General features: G+C 30.2%; 4 protein-coding genes across 4 annotated transcripts; 3 read left to right on the forward strand and 1 right to left on the reverse strand.

Moving 5' to 3' along the window:
- The first annotated feature begins 1725 nt into the window (after positions 1-1725).
- On the forward strand, positions 1726-9142 carry LOC119831188 (endocuticle structural glycoprotein SgAbd-9-like). Its single transcript, XM_038354473.1, has 3 exons — positions 1726-1965; positions 2591-2712; positions 8821-9142. The coding sequence occupies exons 1-3, from the start codon at positions 1948-1950 to the stop codon at positions 9002-9004; spliced, it is 324 nt and encodes a 107-aa protein (XP_038210401.1). The 5' UTR covers positions 1726-1947; the 3' UTR covers positions 9005-9142.
- A 377-nt stretch (positions 9143-9519) lies between these two features.
- LOC119831280 (endocuticle structural glycoprotein SgAbd-5-like) lies at positions 9520-10517 on the forward strand. Its single transcript, XM_038354578.1, has 3 exons — positions 9520-9528; positions 9609-9724; positions 10225-10517. Exons 1-3 carry the CDS (start codon positions 9520-9522, stop codon positions 10415-10417), a joined length of 318 nt encoding a protein of 105 aa, XP_038210506.1. The 3' UTR covers positions 10418-10517.
- Positions 10518-12976: 2459 nt separating this feature from the next.
- LOC119831449 (endocuticle structural protein SgAbd-6-like) lies at positions 12977-15066 on the reverse strand. Its single transcript, XM_038354788.1, has 3 exons — positions 15055-15066; positions 14295-14419; positions 12977-13186 (listed from the first exon to the last, which is right to left on the reverse strand). The coding sequence occupies exons 1-3, from the start codon at positions 15064-15066 to the stop codon at positions 12979-12981; spliced, it is 345 nt and encodes a 114-aa protein (XP_038210716.1). The 3' UTR covers positions 12977-12978.
- A 4403-nt stretch (positions 15067-19469) lies between these two features.
- On the forward strand, positions 19470-22728 carry LOC119831156 (endocuticle structural glycoprotein ABD-5-like). The gene is made up of 3 exons (XM_038354429.1): positions 19470-19611; positions 20111-20223; positions 22344-22728. The coding sequence occupies exons 1-3, from the start codon at positions 19600-19602 to the stop codon at positions 22528-22530; spliced, it is 312 nt and encodes a 103-aa protein (XP_038210357.1). The 5' UTR covers positions 19470-19599; the 3' UTR covers positions 22531-22728.
- The last annotated feature ends 4756 nt before the right edge of the window (positions 22729-27484 follow it).

Here is a 27484-nt window from a genome sequence, read left to right on the forward strand (position 1 = left end):
AATATTATGTAATTGTAACTTTAATAAATTGTTTACCTATTACTCTACAGGAAATAAAACAAAATGATTATAAGTTAAATAAAAAGCAGAATCAATCAAGCAGGCAGGTATTTTTTAAACTGACGTCCCGGTTTGGCGATTTCGGTGCATAGATTGATTAATAAAAGTTAAAATATAATTAGATATTCAATTTATTCGTAATAGAGCTCTTAAAATAATATTTAACTTAACAAGCATTAAATAACACTGTTGCGACAAAAAGATATATAAATATTTATCAACAAAACATAATATGCCTTCCACAATTTAACAAATTATATAATTTTCAAATATAATTTGTATTACTAGAACATATAATCATAATGTCTATTTGACGTCAGGTAAAAATCTAAATTCAGAAATGATTTCATTCATCATCACAAATTAATTTACGTGAAAACCCATGAAAGAATTTTCGATGAACAATTAACACTACCCTTAAATGGACACTTTACTCATTCTAGGATGTAGACCATAAAATATGAAAAGTGACATTGAAGTACCTATAAGTGGTTTATTTGTACAAAAGCTTTGCGAATTGAATGTTATTTGTGACATTATGTGATTATATCTACAGAATCTCAGTTAACTATCATTTTCATAGTCAGGAAGACTTAGACATCTATATAGCCCCACACTATTCAATTTTCATTATGAACGAGTAATTTATCAAAGACTTATCAAAAATGTATGCCAAACAAGTTATATATTGTCATAATAAAGATATACATATTTTGAAACGTGCATTAATATTGTTATTTATTAACACATTTAGATGAATAATTTAGACATTCCACAATGATATTGCAACTAACGGTTTATTATAATGGAAACCTTTCTTTTTGGGAAAACCGAATATCTCTTTCGATCCTTTATGAAAAGAGAATACGGACATAAACTGCATAAATTATATTTTTGTTTAATTTACTCTGTTATGCTACAATAAGGCTCAATCATTCCAGGCGCTGGGTTTTTATAATTGTCGCAGTGAACTTTCCAGTGAAATGTAATTAAATGTTTTAATAATTTGCCTTGGTTGTCGTCGTTAACTTCAATAAAAATAACTGTTACTCGCATTTTTTCTGCGGAGAAAGTGCGAATAAAATACTAACCATTCAAATCACGATATATTACAAAATCAATGAACAAAAAAAATTACGCTATACTTAAATGTAGCTTCACCTAAATATTTATTATTTTAATGTGAACATATCATGGACATGAATTATTTGATCTATATGAGCACCATATAGAGTTGGTTTTATAGATTTTATTTTTCATTTTATGATAATTGTTTTTGGTTTTCTGTCATGCCACTCTAATTTAGATATATATCTATTTTTTGTTTGAAAAATGTATAAAAGAATACACAGCTGTTTAAAATTTTACTTATAATTTTCATAACGTACAACCATATGTGTGTTTAACGCACGTAAACATCCGCACTCATTAAAGCTCTGTTTGTGGAGTCATAAAACGCCTGCAATTACAAAACACAGGTATATTATGCTGTATGCAATAAGAACTCAGCATTGTAAAATATTTCATAAAACAATAGTCGTGTAAGCCGCGACTATTAAGCCAAATGATTCTTGTGGTCAGCATGGATTACGCCTTGAGGATGCAAATTGTTTCTATATCCTAAGTATTACGTATTGTTGGTTGCGTGACGTAAATCGGTAATCGTAATCCTCTACCCATTCATGTGTCGATCCGAAGTTAATGGACAGCTAGATTGGCTCAGTTTTAGTGCAAACGGAGCAGAGCGCTTGTTTCGTATACCTACTGCCAGCCAGCGCGCACGTTCGGGGACTCCATATATATAAGGAGATCTTACGAAACCGTTAGCACATTCGGACTATAGTCCGTCCAGGAAATCATCTGTTGTTGTCTCCCTAGTCGATCAACATGTCACATCTATTTCTGGTAATTATAGTGTTGCCTTTACTTTCCTTGACAATGATGTTGTGCCACCCATAACAGTGTATGTGAACATAAAATCATTATTTGAGTGAATGTGAAATTAGTGATTTGAACTTTAAATTCTAAGATCTTACCAAACATTGCAATACCTTCAAACGCTGCGATGTCGCAAACGTTATTACTGTGGTGCATAATATTTAATCACAGTCACTGTATGTGTGAATGTCATTAGTATATCATGAAGTCACAACGGCCTTTACTTAAATGACGCCTAGGCTTTATTTTTATTACGTAACGTATTCTTAAATAGATTTTTTATAAAAAGTTTAATCAAAAAAAAAAAACTCAACAACAACTCATGTCCTTTATCTTAAAGTTTTTTTTATGTATCTACGCGAATTTTTATCATCTTAAAAAAATGCTTAAGTATAATGTCGCTGATCAGCGATAAAAATGTAGTTTTGTTCTATATGTTTACACTAGCTGGTTTTTCCTAATAAAAAGATCATTAAATGTATTATTATAGCCGCACCTTCATGGACTATTATATTTCTAATCAGTTATTTTTAAAGTGACCTTTTGTCTACCTAATATGTGATATTAAAAGCACAATGTTCATTCATTTCAGATCGTTGGGCTTTGTTTGCTTGCAACAGCCAGATGCACTCCTTACATTGACAACCAAACGCGACCACAGGTATTAAGCTATGAAATGGAGACCGCCAATATGCCCAATTCCTACAAATTTCAGTAAGTAACATATCGATTAAATCTTTCTTAAAATTAAGAGCGTGACTCTACATGTATGCATTGTACAAGTTTGATATTTTATATAAATAATCAAATGTTTACATTAAAATACAATAAAACCTGTGTGACATGTTTCGACATTAGCTATCTGTAACCCTTAGTAATAAAAGCTTGACATACAATCAACTAGACAAATAAAAAAATATTTAGCAATCCAATGTTACAAAACTAAAAATTAAATATTAATTTTCCTCTTATAATACTAATGACAATGAAAATTTTCATCTGTATTAATTGTTAAAGTAGCCAATGTCACTCTCAAGCCTCCTAACTATGTCCAAACACAAAAATCATATTATTAAATTTCTCCGACGCGACACAAAAGAAATACAAAGAATCAAATAAACATACACTTTCGCATATATAATATTAGCAATTATAATATTATAATATTAGGACTCAGTTAAGCCTAAAATGAAGTTGTACTAGATTGAACACAAACAACTAGCATCAACCTTGAACTTGACCGCGATGAAAACATATTCACATTATTATAATTTCAAGTCATTTGTGTTTTCAATATGTTTCGATTGAAATGGATATGTTTGTTGCATATATTGTTTTAAAGAATTAAGTAGTACAAATAGGTAATTAGTTTTGTGTATGAAGCTTTGAAAAAACTTTACACCTTACTTTAATAATACTTTTATTTATACGACTATGGAGAAAATTATGAAATCTGCATTTGGAGCATCCCAATGATTTATTCCATACAAATTCTAAAATCACAGGTAACATAAAACTATACTAGTACTAATATCATAAATATGAAAGTATGTTAGTTTATTTTTTAGCATTCCTTCAAGCTTCCTTCAGCTGGAAAAATTTAATTCCCACGGGAATGGTCTTTAACTATGCGATTAACGCTCCGTGGCGGGGCGGATAGATATTATGTATTCATAAAAATTGTTAATTCTCTTTCTTTATTTAAATTTTTGCAGATAACATTCTTCCAGAATTGTTTCATTATGTCATAATAGTTTTTAGTGTATACAAATGTTGTATATATTTATCTCCATAACTAGTTTTTAAAATATGTAAAGTAAGTTAGTTGAATTAAAACATTTTCTCTCAAACCAGTTTCACAATAAAAGAATTTGAGCAAAAAATTAATGCTAGTAAGAAATTAACTCAAAAATACTTTTTAGTATTGATTATTGGTCTTTCATAAGAGCACTAAAAGCATTAATTTATGGCAAAACCCAATATGTAGACCACATAAAACGTATATATAAAAAGAAAAATAAATCTGAAGTGTATGTATATGACGGTGCTTACTAGAAACTCTATTAACTTATAGTACCGAATCTTTATACTTAATTTGAAAAAAAAGTTCGTAAATAAAGATGTATAAATGCAATAATTTTCTTAATTACATTGTTCATAACAAATCATAAGTATTTTAATATGGTTATGGTTATGACAAATTATATCTTTGACCACCATATTATAGCATGTTACAGGTATAATAATTACGGCTCTCTACCCCATACAAATGTGCATCTTAAACTTTTTTTTGTGATGTTTTTTGTGATAAGAAGCCTCTTGCTGGTCCAAGAATGTTATCTATATCTATACTTATGGATAAGGTAATTCTTTTTCGGTTTGATGGGGTCTTGTTGTCCTTTAGTCCCATTTTAGAATTTTGAGTTGAAACTCTACCTTAGGGACGTCGGTGACCTTTTTATAGGAAAGAATTATTGGGAAAAACTGTCAATAAATATTTGAATACCATTTTTTGCAGATTACCAAAAATGCATAATGTTTTAATGTTGTAAATACGAAAATATGCTTTAATAGTATCTAAGTAAATTAGCATGTAATAACATCCGGCTTTAAACATCTTTATAATCTAATTGCAAAATAATTACCGAGCTTTAATTGAATGCCCTTGTTTCTAAGATCATTAAATGATTCATACGTGATCTTTTGTTTTATAAGTAAAATAAATCCGGGATTAGACAATTATTAGTTCTTTGACCTGTTTTCAACAAAAAATTGCGTTTGAGTCAGGACCGGATTGTCATTACCATTGGATAATGAGACATGCTATCGGGTCTTAGTTCACAAACACTCTTTAGTTAAAAAATAACAAAATAAAACTAATGAACATGCTCAGATAAAAATAACCTTATTGTCAAAACTAACGAAATATAATTTTATCGCAATCTACGAGTGTCAAATAAATTCCCACTAGTCACGAGGCCAAACTGATTTTAGTTCGGCCCTGGCTTTAGCTGATTTAAATAAAAGATTGTTTAAAATTTAGTATTTACATATTATGATAACTTGACCTACCTGCATAGATGGTCAATTCACAAGAAAATCTGTGTATAAATATTCAAAATCTTGTATCATTTAGCAATGCCAAGAATTACGAGTTTTTAAATGATAATGCCTATGTAATAAAAATAGAAATATACTCATCAATTTAATATGATGTGATAGCAATTACTAAATGCACATAATACAAATAGGTACTTGTATGAATGGTATATAAAGATGAGAAATCACGCCATTAGTTGAATTTAACGACATAACAAGTGCCTTAAAGTTTTATTTGATTGTCATAAATCTGGTTTTTTCGAAAAGTCGTACCGAGATTTATGTGTGTATTTTCTTTGTTATTATTTATTGAATTTAACCAATGAAATGGAAAGCACAGCGCAGTGGTGTGACTCAACTTTACCGAAAACGGAACAAACAATGTGGAACGTCGCGCCTTATGTAAATCTATCTACTTTATATTTACCTTTGCAGTTATTTTTATGTCCAATACGTGATTGGATTAACCCCGAGAAAGTAATTTGTTTGTTTTCAAACAAACATTAAATAATTTACGGACAAATGTCTTTAAATAATAAATACGTATTAAATAATAAATACCTTAGAGCAATAAATATATTTGAAAACATATGTTCTTCTGGACTAATAAGTTTGGCTTTACTAATCTTAAATATTATTGAAGACCTATTCCTGCCGCTTAATGTATATATGACTATAAAATATAAATATTTAACAAAACCAACTAATTTTCAATAAAACATACTTAATCTCCATAAATTGGGATCTTTTTAACAATTTACATCAAGTGGGTGTACCGGCAATCCTTTTCAAATCTAAATGATCGGGCCCAAAAGAGAAGATTAAACGTGAGTCATGCTTCGACAAAGCACATAAAACTAATCGACTACCAAAAACTACTAATGTATAAAGCAAATGTAAAAATAAACATACGAACTACTGACGACGAAATGTACGAATGAAATTCTCAATAATACAAAATATACCAATTGACAAATTGAACGTGTCAAAATGTCTTGTTATTCTTAATAATTATTATTATCAATGAATATAGATATGTAGACAACTAACCATTTATTATTTCTTTCTGATATTAAGCAACAAAAGTAATAAAATACGGTATATATCTCACATTTCCTCTAAAAGGTTTTTTAGGAATGATTACGATACTTAAATAGGACATAATTTTCTAGAAAGGTTACCGACATCCCTGGGGCAGATAACAAATTCTAAAGTGGGACCAAATGCAACAATTGCCCAGCACAAAAATAATCACGCCAATCAGTTAAAAACCCACGGAATTAATAAGTTACCTAATTAAGTTTTGAAGTTAATATAAAACAAGTAAAAAATACGCTCGAATCGTGAAACTTCTATATTTTTGGGACGTCGGCTGGAAGGAAACATTCGATAGAGTTATGTAAACACCTGGGATTATGGGTATAAATTTTGTTAAAATATGTAGAAAGTATTCGTCGCAGACAAATTCGTCAGGTTCTGCCACGAGCCACTGTTTCATGTCACGTCAAAGTTTTGAAATGTCTTGCCTATAAAAGGTTTAATGAATCGCCATCGTGCGACAATGATACTATAAAAAGTAGAACGGAGACAACATTGCGTAGAGAACAAAAAACTGATACTTGAATAATGTGTTACGCCTTCTTCAAGTTGAATATTCGTTTGTGGCTCGAATGCCCCTTTACAGAGCCGTTATTTTATGCTTGCCCTCATTTCAATGAAAATTGTGATGTGAAACGTATATTGTCCTTATACCGTCGTCCTATGTCGGCATTGGTATTCAAGACAATGCACTGAATACTTAGGTATTTTAATTCGATATCCAATAATAACGAGAAAGTTAGGAACAAATCCTACTTTATATTATAAATGTGACAGTAACTCTGTCTCATTTTCGCTACTAAACCACTGAACCGATTTGGATTCAGTGTTTACGGAAATCTCACGGGAACAGAAACGGGAACTATGCGGGTATAATCTTGGAATGCCTATTTATTTCCAAAAGATAAATAATAAGTAATAACATGATATACATCCGTTTTCGTATGTTAACAGAGTTCGCGTAATTTTTCATTATAAAATATAATTGAGAATACTTATAAGAATGGGGGTACGATATTTAATTAATCCAGATAATGCAATCCTTACCCATCACAATATGTTGAAAAAGTCCATTCGTTTTCCAATTTGACAATGCTTTAAAAGGTTATGCAAGAATAACAAAAATAATTTTCTCCTACTTTTAACTTACATATATTTAAAATGTTTGTATCTATGTAATAATGTAAACTTAATTGCACAGTTCGGTGTCATTTTACTAATAGAAACAAGGAGAATAATTTAAATTTAATTGTGAGCTATCCATAATTGCATAAGTTTATGAACGGCGTGTAAATATTTTCCTTTATTTTGTATAAAAAGCACGATATGTAACCTCATTGTGTGACTGTATTTGAATAAATGCCAAGTAACTATTTGATTGCGCAATACTTTTTAAAATAAGGATAACGTTAAACCTAGGCCTTGCTCCTTTATATTCAATATTAATAATGTAAGTGAATACTAAGTGTTGAAATTTAATCATTTTATGTTCGCATATTTCACGGGTAACCATGGGCAATATTTAATAACATTTTAAGAAAATATAAGACAAAAATGATACAAGTTTTTTAATGAGAGTTATACGTATTTATTTTAAATATACCAAAGCTACGTTCACATTATTCTTATACCAATTAAAACAGTTAAAGTCGCCTATATTTACAAAATGAAAATAATTATGTTACAGTATAGGAATCTATCTATTCTCATATAAAACTGATAGGAAATTTTGGAAATTTATGGATAGATTATTTTAGCACGTACTTATTTATAATTCAGAACTAATTCCGCTTTATTCTATTCTACTACATAAGACGTACAGAAAAATTACATGAGAATAATTTTAAGAAAATATTAAGATAGTACAAGTGTACATATGATGTTTTGATGATTTAACGTTGATTAGTTAATAGTTACGTGATATTTGATTTCAAATAATATTTTCAATTACTTAACAAAGAAAATATAAAAATATTTGAAATAATTTATTAAAAACAATCATTACTATACATTTTTATATAAATGATAGAAATAGATAGAAAAAATTTACTTAAACATATACGGGACAATTGCACATTTTTTAAACTTTGTGCAGATAGGTAAAAGTCTGACAGTTAAACTTGTTCTTATCTAAGATTACGTCACCCGCAGAAAACATATACTTTTATATTATTTCGTCCATTTCTCACATTGAAAAATTTACATAAATATTTTTAACGTAGGTGACTGACGTCATGTCTCCCTCGTTAATAAGGTGTGACCATACATGATATAAGCTAGAAATCGCACTAATATTATAAATGTGAAAGTTTGTTTGTTAGGATGTATGTCCGTCAATCACGCTACAACTACTGAACGTATTTCTATGAATTTTGGTATATGTTAAACCACTCCGATTTTAACGCGTGCAAAGTCGCGGGCGATAAGCGAATATTATATAAATATGACTGGCTATATTCACACACACACATATATGTACATGCTAAAAAAATACTATATTTAATGATGTACCATGCGTTCATCCTAGGTTTTTAGAATAAGGTTTGAATCATCCGTTTAGCTTAATAAGTACCTACGTCAATAAAGTGCAATGCAAACAATAATATTTTCATTTTCTATTTCCAGTTATGACGCCAGCGACGGATCTTCACGGACAGAGCACGGCGCCATCTTAAATCCTGGTACCAAGGACGCTGCGTTAGATGTTTTAGGTGCAGTGCGCTGGTACGATGACAAAGGGCACCTCTATGAAATGACCTATAAAGCAGGAAGAAGAGGCTATCGAACGATTATTAAGAAACTATCATAGGAATACGATATTACCCAAAAATTAAATTTGAACACATTAACAAGACTGGATGTAATATTTCTATTTATTTGACGTTTCTTAAGACATTATTTATTGAATTAAATTATTGTTGTTCGATTTGTATTAAACTTAAGTCAATTATGATTTGTAGTTTTGATTATTTTAAAACTCATTGAAAACGAATTTCGAGAGAAGGACGCAAATACAACATAACATATAGGTACACAGTGTTTCATGAATGTCCATATTATTTGTTATAAGATTTAGGACATATTTATTAGAGTCTACATAAATATTTTTGACTGCCGACTTGAAATAACAGTTTCATAATTTGATCCAAGTTATCACATATGTTACAAGCACTGAAGGTTTACAAGTATTTGTTCATATATTGCACTATAGCAAATACAGATTGTATTTAAGATGACTATTTGCATTGTCAGTATCATTCAAATCTGAAAATCTGAAACGGTACAACCGGTTAAATAAAAAAATAAAAAACACAAAAATAGACCATGTCATCGGTAAGTTAAGATTGTTTGTATTTTGCATTCTCTTGTTTTAAATTATATTCAAATATTTATTATTTGTATTATTATTTCAGAAATTGTTTTTGTTCGGACTCCTATGCGTAGTTTTGGCCGCAGCTCAAGAACCAAAAGAAAGGGCGGAAATCCTGACTGAGAAAGCGTTTGTACGAGCGAATGGATATGATTTTGAGTATGTATATACCTATTTTAATTTTAATAACAGTACCATACGTAAAAACAAACTTTTTCAAGGTAATAAATAGTATTATTTAATATGGCTTGATATGTCTTAAAAAACACTGTTTAGACTTAATGATTAAATATGATGAATGATAAGGTAACTTCTCAATATTATTTTGATTAATAATATATAGAAACTCATATTTATTAAAACAAATAGTAAGGGTACATTATATTTTTAATAAATTTTATATTAATAATAACTTTATGCAAAGTCATATAAATTTTTAAAATTATGTGTCATTGAAATGCCTCAGAAAACATTTACATTAATATTATAAAGAAGAATTTTTGTATTTTTGTTATCACGCAAGAACGACTGGACCAATTTTAAAAATTCTGTCCCCTTTAGAGAGCTGCAACTTCACTGAGTGACATATGCTATATATACAACGGGCAAAACCGGAACGAACAGCTAGCATATAATATAATAAACGCTTAACTTTCCAGGTTTAAGACGAGCGACGGCGTGTCTCGCAAGGAGCAAGCAAACCTCATCACCGTTGGTGATCATCAAGGTATCGGTGTGAGCGGATCGTACTCCTACACAGCTCCTGATGGCCAGCAGTACGAAGTCAACTTCACCGCTGATGACAAGGGATTCAGACCCGAAATACGAGTAGTTCCACAGAACCCTCAATAAACATTTTAAATAAAATAATTCTTTTGTATTACGTAAATATTATATCAGGTGCTTGCCTCAGCTTCGCCTACGTTGAATCGACAAAAGACGTATAAAATAATTTCACCTAGGAATAAGGCTTTTAACTCGCTAAAGAATATCTATACGAAATCAGTTATATTAAAATTATCTATGAAACTTTACTTCTTTACTTTAAGTATAAAAATTAAAACGTTTCCTCCTTATAACATTTGTGTTTATGTCGACATAAACAACTCAATTAAAACATCTCGAATACGTAACAAAAAAATAAATATCCTGCTGTATAAAACGTTAAAATTCTTTGCTATTATTAATGTATGAATACATTTTGGGATTTACACACCAGTTGTCTTTATTATATTATTATTATAGTACCTACAAATACATTGACCTCATTTACATTAAATATGCAATACTCACACTTAAATAGTCACGAGTTTTATATTATGAAATACATAATTCATTTGTTTTTAGAAAAACAACTTCACTCTTTTCGATTTGTTTTTATTGTTTTGGTAAGTTACACTTTTTTCATTTTATATTATTCTAATCGTAATTAACAATTTAAATTAATTAAAAAATTTTAAAAAAGAACTGTAGGTAAAGATAAGAGTTCTAAATAAGTACAAGTAATTGATTTAGAATAGCCATACAATTAGAATCGAAAATCCATATTTAAATTTACTATGTATGTATATATGGTTAGTATAATTAGTTAAAAAACTAAACAACATGCTATCAATTATATTATCACAAGTGGTCTTTATACAGAGTATAAGTAAGGAGATTATTAAATACTGTTGATTCAAGTCTCAATAAGATAAACTCATGAAACTATTGTATTGTTACCGATCCTTGATACTTATCAAAATTGTGAGCAAAATTTAAATCTAAATCTGTCCTTTTAAAGTGAGTCAAAATCGAGGCTAGAAGGTGTTAACGGTTGATTTTTTAATCCTTGATTACTAGTATAGTAATATATAACCCAAAAGTGAGTTTTATCTGCCTGACTGTTTATATTTTACGGGAGATTTTTTTTTTATATTGTGTAATATTTTATTGATTGGATAAGATTTAACCAAGGATTAAAAACTCCCCGCAAATAAATATTACAGCATGGTGGTGCCATCTATCAATTTATCTCAATGTTTTTAAATCTTATTGCTGTGTTATGATCTGTAAATATGAACTACATAATTTGAATCCATGGTTGAATGGTATTCGAATATCATGTCACATTTTACGAGCGACATTTTTAAATATAAGACTTAACTAATTCTTACAAAAAACAACCCGAAACGTCTCAAATAAATCATACATTTTTAGTTAACAAAACTCTTTCATTTGATTACAAGATTTATAAATATCATATTATGTTATTGTGGGATATCAATATGGTTTCAACTTTTAATATTCTTTTGGATAAATAATTGTCAATTAAGATATAGATGTTGCTTTTCGTAACTTGTTATAACTCGTTTAGCTATCGGATCCTAAAAAAAGTCGAATGAATTAGAAACGTCGCGTACTGGTACAAATTGGTATTCAAACGTTGATCATCCAATGGTCGGTCCAACTACCCTTTTTTTAAAGAGAGGAAATCTTGCATAGATACCCATGGCCCCCGGGGAAGAGGTCGTGGATTATTTGGATACCAACCGACTAAAACCCCACTGTGTTTCGTCGAGCCGCATAGTTGAAGGGGCAACGGGTACATGTTAGATTCGTCCGCGACCACCGACCCAACTACCCTTCTACAACTAACACTTTGTAAAGTCTTTTTGTCTGGTTGTGATTTGTTATAAACTGACTATGATAACAATTAGGCAGTTATGCTGAACTTTTCATATTACGATTAAATATTTTGATTATAATATTTTGATTCAAACTATTGAATCTTATTGAATAATAACTATATTTATAAATATATTAATAGCTATATTTATAGCATTTCATTTTGTTTCTTTATCCTATTGCAATTTGTGTAATCACCAGACAAATGCACTGAGAGCAATTATGTATTTAATATATTGCCGTCATCTCTTATTCATCATTATATTTTCTCTCAATAAATCCTTTTGGTCCACCTACTATGTGTTTTGTTGCTGTGAATACTTTTAGGATAAGTGTCCGTGTTTATTTTTTGTGCTACATAAATGTTTTATCCATTGACTTTATCTATCTAATTCATCATTAAAACTATAACTGAGATGTTCTAGTGTATGCTTGTCTCCAAGTATGTCAAAGTTTTTTTATTTTAATTTTACTGTTAGGTACATTCACGATAATGTTACATACTCATATGTTATTTTAAAGCATTTTTTTTAATTATAAAATTGTAACAAAAATAAGTGAAAGATATATTTTTGGTCTTAACGTAAACTTTTTATTTTAATACAATAATATAATGAACACAATAAGTATCGAAAAACATTGTACTGTTAGGCGCTATAAAACAGTTACATAATCAATGTAATATGGCATGTTAACCTTACATTATTTGGTTTTAGCATATATATGATAGGGTCATCTTAATGTTTTTAAGACTGTGCGTCGGCTGGTTTGGCATCATCTCCTTTGTGTTCGGTGGGTTGGTAGCCATTTTTATCAGCAACGAAGGACACGGAGATGTGCTGGCCATCGGGAGCTACGTATCTGTAACTTCCCTTAATAGAAAGGCCTTGTTGCTCAGTGTCGTTCTTGTATTCGCCTTGCTCTTGTCTCGACGTTCCGTCACTCGTCTCAAACCTGAAACCAGATTTGGTTTAATGGGTTCAATGAACTTGTCTAGTTTGTTGTCAATATGAATCTAGTTTTGATTGCTAATTTCGGTTACATTTTTTGCATAATAAATATTTTTGACTTATATAATATTGACATGAGTCAATGTAAAGTGGTATGTGATACATTTACATATTTATAACGATAGATTTATTCAATATTTGAATATAAAGGAAACATTTGCTTCCGACAGATCTATTTATTAGTTTTAAATATGTGTATTTTATTGATTACTAATTTAAGTGATTGATATAATTTTTTTACTAACTATTTGCATAATTAGTCGAGTCTTAACATAATTTTACTATTTCACTGATTTAAAAATCATCCATGAGATATTTCAATCACAAGAGGTGCTTTATATATAACTATGGTTCCTCCGCGGTTTCGCACTTCCTACTAATTTTACTAATATTATAAATGCGAAAGTTTGTAAGGATGTGTGTGTGTTTGTTGCTCTTTTCCGCAAAAACTACTGAACCGATTGCAACGAAATTTGGTACGTAGATAGCTGGACAACTGGAATAACACACAGGCAACTTTTTATCCCGATATTCCTACGGGATACCGACTTAAGCAGTGATGGCTCAGTGGTGAGAACCTCGGACTTAAAAATCGATAAGTCGGGGTTCGAGACCGGGCGAGCGTGCAGGAAATAAATTGATTTTTCAATTTATCTGCGCATGTAGATAACATCACCACTGCTTAAAACGGTGAAGGAAAACATCATGAGGAAACCGGCATGTCCGAGAATCAAAAGTTCGACGACATGTGACATCTGCCAACCCGCACTTGGCCAGCGTGGTGGATTATGGCCTGAACCCTCATAGGAGGCCTGTGTCCCAGCAGTGGGAACATATGAGGGCTGATGATGATGATGATGATGACCGACTTACGCGGGTGAAACCGTGGGGCGCAGCTAGTGCTTCATATATATATGTATATCCTATAACTCTCAAGACTCAGAAATGCTTCATAGTGAATTAACAAAAATAAATATCGTCAAACGTATTATTAGTCTTCGAATTGTTATAGGTCTTGTATTATCTATAACAGTATCTGTAATAATACTCACTCGAAATTGTATCCGTTGATATCGACTTCCGAATCTTGCTTTACAATTTCTACAGGCGCTTGTTGAGGTTGCTGGTCCTGCGGCAGCGCGCACACGATAGCGAGAGCGGCTAATGCAAAGATTGTCTGAAAAAGCACCAATTATATTGTTGAAATATTTATTTTATATTTTCTTGTGTTTGATTTTACACGAGTATTATACATTTGGAAATAAAATACTCATATTGGTTATGGGGATTCTCCCCGTTTCGAGGCTACGGGTAAAGTGTTCGGAACATCGTTTTAAATAGTATAATAAATAAATTTTAAAATGTCTTTAACTTATAAGTTACTCTTTATTAAAAGTCCAATTATGGTAATGTCCTCGTTTCGTACTTGGAACATAGATATATACCTTCGTTTACATTGAATGACAATCAATATTTTTACTTTAAATGTTTAGATAAAAGGTAACTATTTAGTAAAGGTTATTCAAATGTCTTGATAATAAATGAATGCAGAATCAATAACTGCTAAAAGGGCAGGTTGTATCATTAATTTCAATATATTTGAGTTGATCAAGTAATTTTATAGTTATACGGTCAATTGATAAATTATCAGGCCTATGAATAATGATCCGTGCATGATGATGATAAATAGTAAAATTGGATTAAGTTGAAAATACTAAAGTTGGGAAAACTGCGAATAGTCCGAAGCTTGTGAACAATTTTATTGTTTCATGCGTAAATTATTGGACAAATGGAAAAAAAAAAAAAACTTACAATTTTCATCATTTTGTGAGGATTTTTTCTTGTCTGGAAGGTATGAATTGATGGACGAGTCCTGAGCGTCTATAATCAGTGGCCGAATGTACCGCTATAAATATTGCATTGTATTGACAATGTGACATCGAGGTTTCATCGACGTGGCAAGGTGTTAATCACAATCGTGCAAGAAGTTTATTTAAGGAGCCACATGAAAATGTTACAGGGATTTCTTAAATTGTGTAAATTGTTTGTTGTGTCTGGAGCATAAATCTTGTAACCTACTTTTAAAACTTGTACTTTACTTTATTTTATTTATTAATTTATGATTATTGCATAAAAAAATGTTTTACACAAACTCGTGACATTTGAAAGCGGTTCTTTGTCTTATTGTAATTTATATGTTACATAATATTTTTCTTCCAACGTAGTGAAGTTTGCAACAATAAAATTTTATTTTTAAATATAAATATTGGATTGTGTATGTCCTATGTCCCTTTGATTTTTGCGGACTCCTATCGACTAAAATCACCATCGTGTAGTGTTCGATTCATTATAAGAATTAATCAATATCTGTAATAACAGAGTATAGCAATGTTTTCAGTTTCAAAGTAATGCCAGGTCAAAATCACTAACAATATTTTAACTTAAATGTATTTTGAGTTTTGTTTTAGAGCTGGCCATATTTGCACATCCAGCTAGTTTTGGGCCTTGAATCCTGTTGGAGCCATTATATTTCAAAAAAGTAATGCCCATTGATCACTATTTCAATCAAGAGTTCCAGAATTCCCTGGTTATTTATTGTCAACATTTTTAAATTAGAATTAATCCTTCATACAATACACAGTATATATTCATGGATATACATGACATTGACGTTTTTTAGATTTTAATAATTGATAGGACCTTATTTTTTGTATGAATAGTTGAAACTGAACTGATTGAACATTAAATTGGAATAAATAACGTAGTATGTATATAAATCAAAATAAATCGCCAAATGTGTTGCTATGAGTAAAACTCGGAAACGTCTGAACCAATTCACATAAACATTTTTAACGGTTTTGTAAGTAATCAATTTATACATATGGTATTTATTAATCATCGTTGTTTTAAGCGCGTATTTCATAAATATTATTCGCTTAAAAATAGAATGTTTCTATTTTTATATTACCGATTTGATGTATATTTTATTGTACTTAAAGAGAAACGAAAATATAATTAAGGCAAATAGTGCATTCATGTTAGTTTGTAAGTGTATTAATTATTTATATCCTACTAATATTATAAATGCGAAAGTTTGTAAGGATGTGTGTGTGTTTGTTGCTCTTTCACGCAAAGACTACTGTACCATGCAACCAAGCAATGAAATTTGGTACGTAGACAGCTGGACAACTGGAATAACATATACGGACTTACGCGGGTGAAGCCGCGGGGCGCAGTTAGTAATATCTATAGAAGAGTCCCAACTCTTATATACAAAAAAGGCATTATGAGTGTGTAGCAATAGAAAGAAAGCAAAGTGCAAATTAATTAAAAATGTCAATATATATTAATGTACGCTCATTTATTGAAGTTAAACGTTGTTTAAAAGATACGTAAAGTGAAATAAAAAACATTATAATTAATTTATTTAGCTAACGTAAGCTTCTCTATTACATTATGAAATGTATAAAAGTTTGCATTTTTGTAATACATTTTTGAAGATTAACTTTTACTCCTTTCCATTCTTACGTTTCAACAAAATGCAAATAAAAAGCAAATAGCTGTTATTATACTATAGGAAATCATCATTCCTTAGGACATCTTATAGGAAAACAACTTATTTCATCAATATATTCCTTAATATTCAATTTTGTATGATGATTTACTCTTAAATTTATATTGAAAAGATCTATTTACACAATTACATTTATATATACGTACATGATTGTGATTCATTGTTTTATTAATAAAATCCAAATACAGTTCTTCACGACCAGTAGAATATACAAAATTTAGTGCATCTGTATTACTCATTAAGTATTATGCACCAACAGCAAAGCAAAAACGGTCACTTGTAGAGTTGTGGGCCATTGTACGAAATTACATTTCATGTGAATAGGTATGCTTCATAACTGTAAATTATTTTCAGTTTAAACTACAGAACGTCATAAAATATGTAAACATTGAGTTGCTTTTCCGCATGCGCAATGCAATATTGTTATAATATTGTGTTCAATCATCTTTATCTCAATACACTCATATTAACGAACATTATAATTTTTGTATAGATCCATAACTATAATGTTAGTTTTGTTTTTGTTTCTTCAAGCAGTTTGAAATTAATCACGAAAATAGGTACTTACCACGTAATACGTGGTATGAAATGTATGTTATCTGTGAATAAAATTAAGTACGTTTTGGAAGAAATCACAAATATCTCCATCGAACTACCAGGAAGACATTTAAAGCCGTATAGAAAGGCAAGATTATGAATTGAGGTCTAGTGATACCAAAGTTATCTAGAATGTAATTATTAAAGAAAAAATAACATCAACAGCAACGCATCATATCTTAAATAATAAACAAATGAAACTCAGGAGTTTATAAGTTTTTTGTTCATTTCGTATTAAGTCTCTTTGTAAATGTTATGAATGGTTAGAATAAAGGTCAAGGCTGCTTGTCTATTCCGTTAAATATGAAACCTATGCTTGATGATTCTTTGGGAGCCTATAATTGTGTTTGATTGTCTAATTGTTAAGAAAAAACTTTGTCTGACATTCATAATAAATCTTCGTTTCGATCTTTGCCAAATATCATCATCATTTTATAATAATTTGTAGAACGTTGTTGTTAAGGTTCAAAATTATGCTAACGGATATTGATATTTGAACCAAAATGATTCGTTATATTTAAATTGTTCATGTTTTCTTAAGAAGCGTTCCTGTTTAAAAGACCATCATATTATATAAATAGATGACCAATTTCAATCGCCTAATAGTCAAAATATAATATACCAGGTAACTAATATACATTATTGTTATATTAGATCATAATACAGCCAATTTTCGAGGTAATAATAATTCGGCAAACGATCATAAACATTTGATGTTTGTACGTAACTACTAAGTATATGTCGATATTTGAATACTGTGTGTTGTTAGAAATATCCAAGGATCTTTAACTCCATTAACTAGAAATATTTTAGAGTTGCTAATTGCGATGCAAATACTGACTGATTAAGATTTTGGTTTATTGCTTAATTCCAATAAAATCTTATAGTGTTTACTGTATGCATTTTTCTTCCATTCCATGGCAATTACCCCAACGCAAAGTGCAATTACAATGACAGGGTAAATTCAATAATGCAGCATTTTATTAAAAAAGCTGTAATACCTTCATCATACTAACAGTTAATAGATCCTCTGAAGTAGTATTCACATTTTCCAAAAATTCCCTACAACCATAATTCACCCAATCAAAGTATAATGTAGGTGTACTTAGGATTGTGTCCAATTATTTTTTTACGTTGTTTTGTTGTTTATAACTACGATTGCTATTGAGCATAGCACACCACATGTAGGATATATGTATTTGGGTTACTTGGCAAATAAGGGATTATTCATGTCTATGATTTGAATTCATTCGTTCTACATAATACGTAATGCTTAAAATCAGTTATTCCTAAGAAAACATGTAACCTATGATATTTTACAAGATTCAGTTTATTAATGTATTCGATGTAATGAGTGTTGTTAATTTATAACAACATATAACTTTTTACATTCACCCATACAAAAGATATCTCTGAGCGTGTCATCGTAACGATGATATGAAACCCACAAACGAGCCCATTGTGTTTTCACTCACGTACTATTTCCTAACTGACTAACTTCATATTATTTAATCGGTTCTATCTCCATAGTGAGTAATCAAAATATGTACAAAAAGTATTTAAAAGTCTGATTCCAAGACTACGTTTTATTGAAAAACATTTATATCTTCTGTTATTAGATGCTTAATTGCCTTATCTCAATAAGAAAAAGTTGTTGGTTTATTATGATGCTTACCAATGCTTTAAGTGAACATTGATCATTGATGAAATGTGTTTTGAAATTTTGCTAGAGTCTGTTAATTGCTACTGAAAAGCGCTTATAAATAAACAATAATTTAAATTGAGCACATATTAGCACTTGGACTACCTACTCTCAAACTTTCTGAGCGATAGCACTAGTCAACGCGTATGTTTAGATGGATTTACTTAGCAATAATTATGGTTACATAATATGATAATGAGAAAAGACTTTGTATAATGACATTTGTTAACTACGCAATACGTACTTGAGGTTTATTTACAATGTTGTACTTCAATTTCGATTACAATGACCATGCCTAAAACTAACAAAAAAGCTTCTCCGTTTTTGATGAACTATCATTGATAGAATTGGTACGTAACCGATGTACCATCTTCGTATGATGTCAGCCTCCTGCAAGAGCTGCATCTGAGAATACATATAAAACGAACGATCTTACAATAGTTACTCATTCGTTAGTTTGTGCTCAAGACGAAAACTAAACATCATGCTTAAATACGTAAGTCTTAAGAGTTATAACAATTAGATTTATATGCTGCGTAAAAGCTAAGGATTAAATTATCTTCTTAATATCGATTTTATTTACACTTTTGTTAACTTCACTTTTTACGGCTTTTCATTTTAAATCTGTAAAATTTTAGCATAATTTATCCTTACTACATATATGTCCTATACGTATCCTGTATATCCTGTCATGATTTACTTTAACGAAAAAAAACCTTTAGAATACTAAACATCATCCAGTGTATCATATCCTGGGACCTGTAGTTTTTTTCTATTACTGCATGTGTATGATTGACTTCAAATACTTTCTTCGGTTACCATTACACCGTTTAACTTAATTATGTACATCGTCTTCTCTTCATAGTACATCGACTGAAATATATCGGGAGATATAAAGGGAGGGATGTTTATGTTGATATTTTTTAGCACGCACAATTTATCTTAATTTGGCTTTAGTCCTAATTATAATTATTATATCAACTTTGTAATCACAGGCGACAATTTTCTGCGTGATCGCCGCGCTGTGCGTCGGTGCACCTCAGAATCCGCAAGATGTCCAAATTCTACGATTTGACAGCGATGTACAGCCTGATGGATACAGTTTTGCGTATGTATATCTTCTGTCAATTAAGTTCTCTCTTAATATAACGATTAACTATTTAATTTGAAAAAAGTAAACTATAAATGATAAACTTGAAAATTAAAGAGATGGAGACACCCGACTGTAAAGAGTTCGAAATTTCAGTTTAAATAATAAATTTATACTAAATTAATGTATAATACTTGCGTAAAATCAAAAAGAGGGATAATGGTATCAAAAACGTGGTTTTCGTTTTTTACATATTGAACCTTATGTTCAAATGTGAATTGAAAGGAACTTATAAGGTTTTAAATGAATTGATAAACCTTGAAAGCATACGCTTCAATTATGTAAAATTAAAAATATGTTAGATATGAGATAGTAATAATAATTTATAATAATTATAAATATTTATTCACTATATATTAATTATTTTGATCAGAAGTAGCTAATAAGGTCTTCCATTCCGACGGTTTAGCAGTTGATTTTTGTTTCTATGCTTCCAGCATTTACTTAGACTGCCAGATTTATTTAGACTGCCATCTCCTGCAACCCTTTTAATTCAAGATTTTATTAGACTGAATAATTAGTTTCAATTATCATCAAGAATTTCTTACTAATAATTCTTAAATAATGTAGAAGGAATCTATAATAATGGTCTGGTACATAATATTATATTCATTTATAGACAATATTTCATTTTAGATTATTAAATACAAAAAATGGGTTTAAATGTGCGAAATGTATAAACTAACATCTATCTTAATTAATAATTGTTATTAAATATAATATAATATAATATATAATTATAATTAAAGACAAAAAGTACGGCCCTTTCATATTTACTTCTTTCTATCTTAGATCCGGCTTTGATTAGTATTATTTGTTATTATGAGTAAAATATAATCAGTTCATTATGTTATTTATTATCAATTACTTAGCACGTTATATTATACATGTTTCTTTAACAAATCAAACAAAGACGAATTAATTTTATGTACAACAACATAACTTACATATCAACATAATTTTTCAAATTAAAATAAGAAAAAAGAATATCGCAGCTAATTTGCGTTTATCAATAATCTAACTCATAAATTGAGGGAGATAAAATATCTTATAGATTCTATGATAATACAAACGTACTACATTGGATATTAAAATACATGATGCCTTTATTTTAGAATATTTTAGTAAAGGTCAGATACATTCGTAGTTAAATAGCATATACGCATGTTCTGCATAAAAACATGTAAAGTAGGTTGTAGATAAATACCTTGAATTTTTTAAATGGCTATGTTTTAAATAGGTATAGAGATCCTCCATTACAGCGGTGTAGTGTATACATTTGATATAGGTCGCTTTGGGATTCGTCTCTTTTTGTTATATTATGTTTTAGTTACACAGCCTTTGATTATGATCAGTATCATATATTAACCATAGTTTATTTTATGTTTATTTAAAAAAATGGGTAAAAGGTGTTTGTAAGCTATTTTCGATCTGTTTAAAAATAATAAATAAAATACAGTCATGTTTTGAAACAAATAATATCATAGTTTTACACAGGTAAGAAAAATATCATTGTATGACTGCTTTTTTTTTAATTTTTATTTATCACTTTAGTGACGCTTTACCGACATATCTACATACTTCATTTACTATTATTGATATAAGAATATGGCGTCAATTAAGTATCTTAATTTAATGCAACTCCGCCCTGCACATGTTCATAAATAAATAATATAAAATAGGCATAACAACTTCTACAGCATCGAAAGCCTAAAAACCTAGATAATTGACATTAAAGTTTATTGCGTAATCTTAGATGGCCTCTTTGAACTTCAACCTAGTCACGATTTCAACTCGAAGATGCACGAAAACGGAATTCAAAGGACATCTGTATTTTCAGATCTTGGAAGATACATGTGTTTCTTTTTCTTTTCAAAGCAAAAAATGGCTATTATTATATGTTTCGCACTAAAGAATTTATTTATGTGTAGCCTGAAATTATATTTAATCATATAACTATAATGGACGCAATATAATTTGACTGAGCAAGTTTATACAATACTCAATTTACTTCTAGAGCGAGCGTAAACTTAAATAAAATCGCACGTGCTCATTTGTAATTCATAATTTGTCACCAGGTACGAGACAAGTGACGGCACTTCCCGGCAAGAGGAAGGCAAGCTTGACAACCCTCAGTCTGAGAATGCTGCTCTAACCGTCACAGGCCAGTACGCCTACGTAGCCCCTGATGGCAAACACTACACAGTCACATTCACCGCTGGCCCCAACGGATTCCAACCGAAAACTTCTCTTGGACAAAAGTAGACATATACTCCTGGGACTATATAAATCGTCACCTGTATGACACATCGTTTTGAGAAAAATTATCGATCTCAGTTATTTCATAACGCCAGCACAGAGAACTCGAACTATCATCGTATCTAAATTCTTGTGCCATAAGATACATTTCATATATTTTTATAATTTTATACTCAATTTTCTGTGAATAAACTTTTTTATTAATATATAGTCGTTTTCTTCTTATATCATACATAATAAAATATTTATTACGCAATTAAAAGTACATAGGTAGATTTAAACACGATTCTGTGTTTAATAGCACATTATAAATCGTCAACAAAAAGCAATAACTCATAAACGAGTAACATATTACGTACATATAAATAAATCTATGCGCATGCATACATACATAACTATATGACACTTATTAATACTCATATTCGTTATAAGGTATACATTACATTACATCATTATTATATGTATTAAAAAAAGTAAACAAGAAATTATCTAAAAAAAAAATAATGAAAACTGCAGTCACGTTTTTATTACAAAAAGAACAAAGAAAAAGTTTATAGATAAATTACAATGGCAACAAAAACTATGAATAATTAATTGAACGAAAGTGGGTGTACGAGTACATTATATTTTTAAAACATTGAAATAAAGAACTAGCAGTCCACCCAGTACTCAGGGATCACATACATTTCAAGTGTAGATGTTTTTCTAATCGGTCCATTTTCTGAGATTGGCCCCTTCAGACAAAAATTCTCTTCAAGTTTGTATAAATATTACAGAAATTATATAGAAGGATAATATACATATACGTTGTAATGTGTTACTTTTATGACGGAGGCCATTATGCTGGGTACCTCCTGCATATATTATATTTAAACTTCATTAGCACTCAGCTGTAATACATAAGACTTAGAAATTTCACAGTGCTAGGTGATTTCGTCAACAATTTAAATGCCAACACACTTGCGTCTTGAAGGCCTGCGTTCCTCTCATCTATACAATGCTAAGCCTTTTTAAAATAAACCTTTAACCTCGCATGCGAACAATCGTAAATATTGTTCGAGTTATATCATATGTATCTTCTGATAAGTATTACATATTAGTTTGTTAAACATTTGCCATCTGAATCTCTTATATATAAAATTCTCGTGTCACAATGTTAGTCTCTATACTCCTCCGAAACGGCTTGACCGATTCCTCTGAAATTTGGTAAGCATATTGGGTAGGTCTGAGAATCGGCTTACATCTATTTTTCACACCCCTAAATGATAAGAGTAAGGCAGAACAGCGTTTGCCGGGTGCAGCTAGTATCTATATACATAAAAGAAAGTGGTGTTAGTTACACTATTTATAACTTAAGAACGGATTAATCCATTTGACTGAAAATTTGTGCAGAGGTAGCTTAGAACCAAGAGACGGACGCGGGCGGGAAGCTAGTTAGTTATATTAATATAAAGTGCATTTTATTAATTTAAATATGAAATCCCTATATATCGAAAAATTAATTGCATATCTTAATATATATAAATTTTGTGTCACGTTGTTTGTCTGCGATGTACTCCTAAACTATTAAACCGATTTTAATTAAATCTGCACACTATGTACAGTTTGACCCAACTTAAAAGATAGGATAGCTTATATTATTTCAATTACGATAAATTACTACTCGGACAGAGCCGGGGCGTGCAACCAGTATAATATAAAATAAAGTTATAGGAATAAATTACGACAAGTGCGAGAGTGTACAAGTGAAAGGTTGTAAGTTAAAGTATTCAATCAATTTGAACACTACACATAATATGTCAAATGCAAGTGAAATGCGCTGACTTTTTTAAATCACTAGCTGCGCCCCGCGGTTTCACCCGCGTAAGTCCGTATCCCGTAGGAATATCGGCATAAAGAGTTGTCTATATGTTATTTCAGTTGTGCAGCTGTTTACGTACCAAATTTCATTGCCATCGGTTCAGTAGTTTTTGCTTGAAAGAGCAACAAACACACACATACTTACAAACTTTCGCATTTATAATATTAGTAGGATAGTCATTACTTACTTCACCTTTATTGCTACCTACAGCAATTTACATTCATAAATAGTTATTATTAATTGAATTATTATATTTCAAAGGTAAAAATAAATGAAAATTAATTAAAATAAATAATAATTAATTTATTGTATAAAACTAGCATTTGCCCGCGGCCCCGCACGCGTTAAATTTGGCAAAGTTTAGTAGACATTATTATACATATAAATCACGCTATCTAATAAAAAAAGGCCATCGAAATCAGGTGCGTAATTTTAAAAATCTAAGCATACAGACGGTGGAAAGCGACTATGTATTGACAATTTATTACTATTTTCCAAGCAATCATTGATTCTTTGGTAACTATGTAGAAATAAATTTTATTGAAGCCTATTTATGTACAAGTGGCATATACAAAACCGCAACAATTGCATTATGTGAATTGTATTTGCGCCACGTATGTAGGTATGTTTGTATAAATTATTTACTGTAAAGTTCCTCGTGAAAGGTTTAACTACTTGAGTAACATGCATACATAAAATAATATCGATAAGCTTAAAATTTTTGCAATACTTAATTTAACAATCTGATTGCATGAACAATTAATATTATAGGACTCAGATATTAAAAGAAAGGGGTAAAATATTCATCTATTCGTAAGGCTTAAATGAATAAAAAATAAATGAAAAGAATCACTGTTTGTTTATTATCATATCCATTAATCAGGCGCTTCAAATAACAACTTCACTTCAAGCTTCCTCCAGTTGCGGCGGTACCAAGGGATGGTTGCTTTCGAAATGGTAACCGTCAATTCCTGCGCTATATTTATTGATGTATAGCTCGCCATCATCACCGATGTAGGAGATTTCCCCTTCAGTGACGAGAACATAGTCGCCGTTGCCGTTGGACACGAGACGGCCTCGCTCTGAGACAACTGTGCCCTCAGTACCGCAGAGCGTACTGCCCGAACTCATCATGTACCTCTTCGTGTTCCAAGGCTGGCAGTCTACGACGGGTAATGATTTATGCCAATTGCACATCTGACTGTAAGTCTGGTAGCGTGCACACCGCAACTGCTGCCAACGCCGAAAGAACAATGAACTGCAAAGAAATTAATAACATGTTAATTACGTTTAATATAATATTTAACATTAAAATATATAAAATGATATATCAAAATATATTACACATTCTACATAATTCTGATTTACTTACCAGTTTCATGGTTATTGACCGTTGTTTTATTTAACTGCTATACGTAGACAAGTTAATTTATATCTGATGATAAAATGAAGATTTACTTCCTTTTTATATAGTTATTATTGACTTAAGTTATTTAAATTCTTTGTATATAAAATTGCATAACGCAACAAAAATACGCATTTGTTAATCTATAATGCTAGGTAATTATTCTGAATCCATTTCTTTCTCATTAGGTGTTTGTTATTTGAACAAACAGTAGTAAAATATAACATTTATATATATGCTTTCTATAAGGAATCATCGTCTTCCGAATATATCCGTAAAAATTTAGAAAAGTAGAAGACAAAATAATTTTACTCGACCGAAAAAATATGCTTAGCCAAGGTATTTGAAGTTAGCCAAAGTACACATAGCCCTTAGGCACATGAAACCGAAAGAGTAGAAGAAATTCGATGACTGTGGCAGTATCACGGGTGGCCGAGAGGCTAGGAATTGCTACGGTTTGGCAAAAAACGCGGGTTCGGATCCCGCCCCGTGATCGATTTTTTTCTATTCTTTCAAATTATTTCTCATTTAGCCAAAGTATTTTAAGTATTAGTATTTTTTTAAACTAAATATAGCAAGATGAATTATTTGAATAAAAGTAATTGTGACGCATACAGTTTTTCAAGCGTTCTAAAAAAAAAGGTAACGAAGGCCTTGAAAAGTTACATTTCTTATAGAACGCAATTGTATTTTTGATATATAGGGGATCAGTAGAACCTTGTAGGATCCATCCCTGTCCCGACGCCGTCATAGTGAAATGGTGTTGAACGCTTATCTCCTAAAGCAGTTTCATACAAAAAAATTGAGGAAACATTATCTGTATCATAATGAATTGTCTAGAATTTTGTTCCTATTACTTTTTAGCGAAACATGAAAAAATACTAATACAATAAAGGTATAAACAAAAACAAATTAAAATTGCTTGACAATATTTCTTTACATAATAAGATTACATCCAATCAGGCATAGAGAGGATTCACTGAGAATGATTTTTTCGACTGTATTTATAAATTTATTCATTTTAATCAGTTTTGTAGCGCTCCAAACTTATAGAGAACAAATATCTTTTGATACAAGTAATTATACAACATTAAAAATAATATACAATCTCAATAAATATACATTGTATTTGTAAATAAGAAGCACTTTTGATTAATAATTACACACTAATGGAATTAAAGGGATGCACCTAAACATTTTTTTAGATTTTTAATCGTAAGACTTGTATATCATTCTGTTTTATCCCTCTGAGTAACATGCTCAGGTTGATTTCATCATAATTGCATCGACTAGAGCAACCGTGACATGAAATGAGCTAATAAAGTGAAATTTTCATTTTATTTTTTTTTGTACGTTTATCTAATCTCTATACTACAAATCAATATCCCCAAATATTATGATAACATATGCTTTGTAGATGTTTATGTTCATGTGGTTATTTTTTGTGTGAACGGGCTTATTACAGTATTTGCTGGACCAATTTCATAAATTCTTCGGCTCATAATTTCTGTAAGGCCAATAACAATTAATAAATAGCATTCCCTCAACTAGCCAACTGTATATGTTACAATCCAAACCTCATACTAACAGATTGCTGTACTAAATGTTGATTTTATTTTATTAAACTAAAAAACTAGCTACGCCGAGAGTCTTTATCCTTTAACAAACGCGTGAAGATTAAATTGCTCTTAAGT

The sequence above is a fragment of the Zerene cesonia genome, chromosome 13, assembly GCF_012273895.1.
Source record: "Zerene cesonia ecotype Mississippi chromosome 13, Zerene_cesonia_1.1, whole genome shotgun sequence".
Taxonomy (NCBI): domain Eukaryota; kingdom Metazoa; phylum Arthropoda; class Insecta; order Lepidoptera; family Pieridae; genus Zerene; species Zerene cesonia.

Excerpts from the sequence above, each read along its gene's own strand:
- LOC119831188 (XM_038354473.1), top strand. Across the intron at positions 2,713-8,820 it reads CCCAATTCCTACAAATTTCA|TTATGACGCCAGCGACGGAT; the intron begins GTAAGTAACATA and ends TTCTATTTCCAG.
- LOC119831156 (XM_038354429.1), top strand. Across the intron at positions 20,224-22,343 it reads CCTGATGGATACAGTTTTGC|GTACGAGACAAGTGACGGCA; the intron begins GTATGTATATCT and ends ATTTGTCACCAG.
- LOC119831280 (XM_038354578.1), top strand. Across the intron at positions 9,725-10,224 it reads GCGAATGGATATGATTTTGA|GTTTAAGACGAGCGACGGCG; the intron begins GTATGTATATAC and ends TTAACTTTCCAG.
- LOC119831449 (XM_038354788.1), bottom strand. Across the intron at positions 13,187-14,294 it reads ATCAACGGATACAATTTCGA|GTTTGAGACGAGTGACGGAA; the intron begins GTGAGTATTATT and ends ATCTGGTTTCAG.